The sequence below is a fragment of the Botryllus schlosseri genome, chromosome 3 (assembly GCF_051294905.1).
Source record: "Botryllus schlosseri isolate E-star chromosome 3, Bs_hap1, whole genome shotgun sequence".
Classification (NCBI taxonomy): Eukaryota; Metazoa; Chordata; class Ascidiacea; order Stolidobranchia; family Styelidae; genus Botryllus; species Botryllus schlosseri.
This window is the reverse complement of record NC_137238.1, coordinates 34,667,933-34,674,886: the sequence shown is the minus strand read 5'-3', so window position 1 is coordinate 34,674,886 and position 6,954 is coordinate 34,667,933. Positions and strand designations below refer to the sequence as shown.

Here is a 6,954-nt window from a genome sequence, read left to right as displayed (position 1 = left end):
CACATATGGGACATACAATATTCTTACTTGGTACAGCAGCGACAGTATTAGACACAGCATGAATCTTTATGTCGGTACAAAGTATTCCATGCTGTAAACGCCATTTCACACAGCTCACATGCATACCTTTTTAAACCGGCGTGGATATCCATGTGTTGAAACAGACTACGTTTCAGTGCAAAGAGTTTGCAGCAAATATCACACAACAAGTCCTTGGTGTCGCTGTGAATGTTCATGTGCGCGGATAGGCTACCCTTCCGGGCGAAAGTTTTTCCACAGACTTCACATTTAAATTCTTTCACGTTAGTGTGAATGAGCATGTGACGTTTCAAGTGTTGTTTCGTTTGAAAAGCAAGCCCGCAAAAGTCACAGGAAAGTTTTCTTTGGCTTCCCGACACGAGCATCCGTGATCCGTTCTTAGAAGAACATGTCTTTCCGCTAACATCACATTCTGAGCTTGCGAGTCCATTTATAGTAACATTCTGGTGATTCAAATATGGTACCATTTCACCATTTTGTACTTGATGATTCATTGTACGTTGTTGGTAGAGATTCTATTATACGGATGATCGTCACAATTAGATCAGTCTATAATAATCTGTGAGAACATAATAAAAAAGGAATGAGTTCACGTTGCTCATGATCATGAATTCAGCAATGAAACATTTCTTTGTATGACATACATAAATCAAGTTGAATAAGACGTCTCACGTCCACATTCGGCCACCCACAGTCGAAGTGTTCAAAACAAGGAGGGTTTCAAAGGTGAATGGACTATCTTGACCATGGTCTGCAGACATCACATCAAACACTCGAAGTGATTCGCCAACATCAACATTGATAAAATAGTGTGCATGCAGTAAATCTGGTTAAGCATTATCACTGGTTGTAGAGATGTAGCAAATCATTTCTTAAATATATAGTTGCGCTACTTCATAGGTCGTCTTGCTAGATGTGGTGAAAGTAGTCATTGGTACTCAAACGGGCTGATATCCCATCAAACACTTGTTGATATTCAATGATATATTCAATGTTACAAAATCGTGTGCCTGCAGTAACCCTGAATAGGTATTATAACAGGTTAATCTATGTAACAACTTATTCGCATATTGCTATAAGAGGTGAAAGTATAGTAATTGGTACTCAAATGAAAGTATATGAAACACTGTTTTTGTAGTAGCCCAACTAGCAGAGTTCATTATCGTAGTCAACCTTAAGTAAAGAGATAGATTGACAGCTTAGTCAAAACTTTGTATTGGTAACTTCACGGCAGTGTAGGTAGTGTAATACTATTGAAACTGCATGATCATGTTCTTCAGTCTGTTGAAACGCCACTATTTGTTTTTGGTATCTTCTACTACATGGCGGTGTTGAATGGATTCCGTTTTCATCAAATTGACAGAAATGCGCAACCTCGATTTGACACACCGACGTCATTGGTGTGTGTTATGTATCATGCTAAACAGTCTGAAAAGTTTTCACAATTCAAACTTTCTAATGTTCCCTCTTCATCAATGCTTCGGCAAATGACTTGAATATTTCAGTCTTACTTTCCATTTCACGACTGACAAATGTGAACAGAAATGGACACGCAGCTCGAGTAGCGCTATTTGAAATGCATTGCCATATGGCTGATCACATCTCCTTTTCTCAAGAATGCCTTTCCGCATACATCGCATTGAAATTTCCTTTCATTCACATGCAAAATAAAGTGACTTTTCAAGTTACTGCAAGTTAATCCGCATACTGGACATTCCAAATTCTCACTGATATGTACTTTCATGTGTGCTGTAACTTTATCTTTTCTCGAAAAGGCCTTTCCGCATATTTCACATTGAAACTTTTTTTCATTCAAGTGCACTGGAAGATGCTGTGTCAATCCGGAGTTCCTTGGAAAACCTAGTCCACATATAGGACATACAAATGTATTAGACACACCATGAACCTTCATGTGTCGGTACAGATTGCTCTTATACCTGAAGGCCATATCACATAGCTCACATGCATATCTTTTAAGACCAGCGTGAATGTTCATGTGTCGATTCAGACTATGTTTCCACGGAAAAAGTTTGCCGCAAATATCACACAAGAATCCTTCGGTGTTGGTGTGTATGTTCATGTGCTTAGATAGGTTACACTTGAGGGAGAAGGTCTTTCCACAGACATCACATTTAAACTCTTTCACATTAGTGTGAATGAGCATGTGACGTTTTAATTGTTGTTTCGTTTGAAAAGCAAGCCCGCAAAAGTCGCAGCTAAAGTCTTGTTGGTGTCTGGACAAATGCCTCTGCAATTCTTTCTTAGAAGAATACATCTTGCTGCTGAAATAGCATTCTAAGCTTGTACTGCCAATTCCAGTAACTGACTGGCAATTAAAACTTGGTTCCATTCCTTGATTTTGACGATCCATGGTACTTTGTTGGTACAGATTAAATTGTACGGAATATTGTGACGATTCAATCAGCCTTAAACTATATCTATCTGCGAGAATACAGTATAAAATGAATGAGTTCGAATAACCTGGCATTATAAATTCAACAAATAATCATTTCTCTGAACGATTTCTATGTATATAATAGAATAAGTCGACTCACATTCTCATTTGGTCACGAACGCTATTATATCAAAATTGAAAAATGATGTCGCATTTAATCACACCCAGCGTGAAGAAAATTTCTAGATCAATTACAGCTCTCAAAGATTGAATTACGTGTCCAAGGCCACAGGTTTGCCACCCATTTACTAGGTATACCTGCGTGCAGTGCTAAATTGCATGCTGGTAATGTCTCATTCAAAACATGTTACAGACAAACTCAAACTCCTCAGGGTGTCAAAGTCTACCGATATCGCATGAAATACGCAAAGTGATTCAATAACGGTTATAATAACTCATGATATAAAACCGTGTGCATGCAGTTAACTTGGTCCCTTGGTCAGGCATTATACCAGGTTACAGCATAAATTACATAAATAAAAAATTACGACACTCACATACACACACACCAGTATTCAGTTACAAGTAGAAGTAGGTCAAGTAACTATTACCAAGACATGCAAAGACTACTTAATGTGGTCGCAAAAATTCAAGATCTGAAAAGTATTGGAAAACGAGGCCTGCACACTGAAAGAAAGGCAACAGGAGATAGCATAAAAAGGACTATAGCGATGAAACTGAAGTGGTATGTGTTGGTAAGAGAATACATGTCAGATTGTGTTTGGGTTATCTCGTTCACAAACAAGATGGGCACATAATAAAGGATGTACGTTATACACTCTGACGATGACAGTTTTCACTAATGTGTCCCGACTCATGACAAATCACCGTTCAAATATGATTTGAATGAACCCAGAACAAGTGAACATTGAATGCAATGATTTGGACTCAGACTCGAATATTAACCCTACGACTTGAAGTCGACGCTCTGCTACCCGACTACGACGTGACTCCGTGGCAACTGGAATATGACGCGAGACAAAATAATTGAAACAAATTAATTGACTTCTCGCATGGAACCGCACGACTTGTTCACTACCCTGCTTCGCCTTGACTCGAAATTTCCAACCCACTTGTTCATATTGTGACTGAACAGCGACCTGCAGCTTGACCAGAACTATTTGAAATGTATTTTCATGTGATCAGAGGCATTCCGTTTCCTCAAGAATGCCATTCCACAAATTTCACATTGAAAATTCTTTTCATTCGCGTGGATGAGCCAGTGTTTTCGCAAGGCTCCCCGAGTCGACACGCTTATCCCACATACTGGACATTCAAAATTATTGTTGAAATGGATTTTCATGTGTCGTGGAACACTATCCTGTCTCGAAAAACGCCTTCCGCATATTTCGCATTGAAACTTCTTTTCAATCAGGTGCAGTGGAAGGTGCTTTCTCAATCCATAGTTCCTCGTAAAACCGAGACCACATATTGGACATGCAATATTCTTACTCGATGAAACAGCAGAGGTATTAGACACGCCATGAATCTTTATATGTTTGTACAGATATAGGTGCATATGCAGAAAATGCCTTCGCAATCCATAGCTCCTTGCAAAACCTAGTCCACATATAGGACATGCGATATTCTTACTCGATGTGACAGCTGAGGTATTAGACACGCCATGAATCTTTATATGTTTGTACAGATTGCTCCTCAATGTGAAGGCCATATCGCATAGGTCACATGCATATTTTTTCAGACCGGAGTGGATGGCCATGTGCTGATACAGATTATGTTTTAACGAGAAGAGTTTACCGCAAACATCACACAAAAAGTCCCTGGTATTGGTGTGAATGTTCAAGTGCCTGGTCAAGGTAGCCTTCTGTGTGAAGGACTCTTCACAGACATCACATTTAAACTCTTTTATGGAGGCGTGAATGAGCATGTGGCGTTGTAACGTGCATTTGTATGGAAAAGCAAGACCGCAGAAGTCACAGGAAAAGTTTTGTTGGTGTTCAGACACATGCCTCTGCAAACGTTTCTCAGTAGAATACATCTTACTGCACACATGACAAAAGAAGTCCTTGGTGGCGCTGTGTATAGTCATGTGCCGGGTCAAATTATACTTCTGGGTGAACGCCTTTCTACAGACATCACATTCAAACTCTTTTATGTCACTGTGAACGAGCATGTGACGTTTCAATTGAAATTTGGAAGATGTAGCACGCCCGCAAAAGTCACATGCAAACTTTCTTAGGTGCCTGGATACGTGCTTCTGGAATCCCTTCTTTGATTGATACTTGATGCCGCAAATATAGCATTCGAAGCTTACGCGACCACTTCCAGTAATGGTCCGTTGATTTAAATCTGGCTGTATTTCTTTATTCTCATTTTCATTATCCATGGAACTTGTTGGTATTGTACAAATAAGTATGACGATTAATCCAGTTTTAACATATATCTAGTTATCTGCGGTAGAACGGTAGACAATGAATGAGTTGAAATGGCTCATGACAATTAATTCGAAAACAAAAATTTTCTCTGTGTGGTTTCAATAAATAAAGTTGAACGAATAAAGTTGAACAAGTTGTCGCTACCGTTGCATTTAAAACGAAAATCAACTTAAAACAAACATATTTAAAACAAGGCCCTTGTTTGAAACATGTTTTTGATTTTTCAGCCTTGACATCAAGACTACTTAATTGTAACGTCACAATGAACTGGCAGTGACAATTGAAAATGTAGGGTAAATACGGCTTCTTCGGCGAAAAGGGCTTCCGATCACTGTCATAAACAGACCAAAAATATCTTTAATCAGGAATACTTCGTTATGATGCATTTTTACGGTCGGCGGTCATGATCATCAGAACACCCATTCTGTGCCCCTAAAAAACTGTTGAGCCGACAACGATTTCCAAGGTTCCAGCCACCTTACATCATATGCGTTGACTATTTTGGGTGCAAATCGTCTGTAGGCTCATATACAGCACGATTTTCCGAAAGTATTTGAACTGTTATGGCAAAATTCTTTTTTTCAAAATGGAATTTGTTCAAAACACCGTTTGTTTTAAATGCAACCCCGGTCGTCGCACATTCTCATTTGGGCACAAATGGTCATATAATTCTAAAAGAAGGTGGATAGTCACGGAGCATTGCAACTTTGGTCTGCAGATATTACATCAAGCACGTCAAGCAAGTTATTAAAGAGTACAAAATTATGTGTGCATTCAACCTGGTAAGGTTTTATCACCGGTTCAAAGAAGGAACGAGATCTAGAAAAATTGATGCTTCAGAGGATGTTACAGTAGTCATTTGTGCTCGAGTAGAAGTACCACTTTTTTCTACTTATAACTAGCAAATTCCAAGGTATGTTGAAACCAGGGCTGTGGAGTCGGAGTCAGAGTTTCGCAAATTCATTCCTTAATGGAGAGTCACGATTTTTTAGCACTCCTTGTAGTTGCAAATATTGCATCAAGCATGTGAAGTGATTAAATATCAAAAAATCTGTGCATGCAGTAAACCTGGTTAGGTTTTATCACTGGTAAAAAGGGGCAAAAAAATTGATGCTTCACGATGGTAAATTACTCGTGTACATACGCCAGAGGTTTTTACAGTACTGATTGGTGCTTAAGTACAATTACCACATTAAATTTCTATTAATAAGTAGTGAGTTCGAAAGATATGTCGAAATCTCTACGAGTGGGATTAGAATTGAGAGAGAGTACACCAGAACATGAAGACCTGTATCAATTAAACGCATGCACACTTGATAGAAAGTAACAGAAGATGACATGAATATGACTAACAGACGATATCATCCGCCCGCGCAGCAATTCTCAGTAGATTGAAAAATTGTTTTTTATCTTATCCAGCAAATTCGTAACAAATTTTAAGATTTTTTGCAGGAAATATATTTCCTGAAATATTCCGACAAGACAGCAAAATGTTCATGGACACCTTTATAACCACTCAAATATGGCGTTGTTAATTTACTCCCTCTAATTCGAGAAGGCAAAAGTGCACACTGAGTTTAGAGTTTTATGGAAAAACGAACCGACGAGTAGTTATTCACAGAAGCGAAAACTCCAACGCGGAACCGTTATATGCCGTTTACATGAAAAATATCATCGTATTGTTAGATGTGGTGAAGGTAGTCATTGGTACCCAAATGGGCTGATATCACATTAAACACTTGTTGTGATTCAATATTATATCCAATGCTCAAAATAGTGTGCATGCAGTATACCCGATTAGATACTGTACCAAGTTAATCAATGAAATAAATAATTCGCATATTTCTGTAAGGTGTTAGGTGGTGTTAGCATAGTCATTATTACTCAAACAAAAGTATATGAACCGCAGAGTTCATTATCTTCAATAAAAAGATAGACCGCTTACTTAAAATTTAGTATTTATAACTTCACAAAAGTGTAGGTAGTGCAATAATATTGAGACTGCATGATCAAGTTCTTTAATTTTATGGCAGTGTTGACCAAATACTGTTTCTACTAAATTTA

General features: G+C 38.3%; 1 protein-coding gene across 1 annotated transcript; it reads right to left on the bottom strand.

Annotated features, from left to right (window-relative positions):
• Positions 1-587: 587 nt before the first annotated feature.
• LOC145436399 (uncharacterized) lies at positions 588-2,527 on the bottom strand. Its single transcript, XM_080313746.1, has one exon. The coding sequence runs from the start codon at positions 2,525-2,527 to the stop codon at positions 1,607-1,609; it is 921 nt and encodes a 306-aa protein (XP_080169872.1). The 3' UTR covers positions 588-1,606.
• Between the last annotated feature and the right edge of the window lie 4,427 nt (positions 2,528-6,954).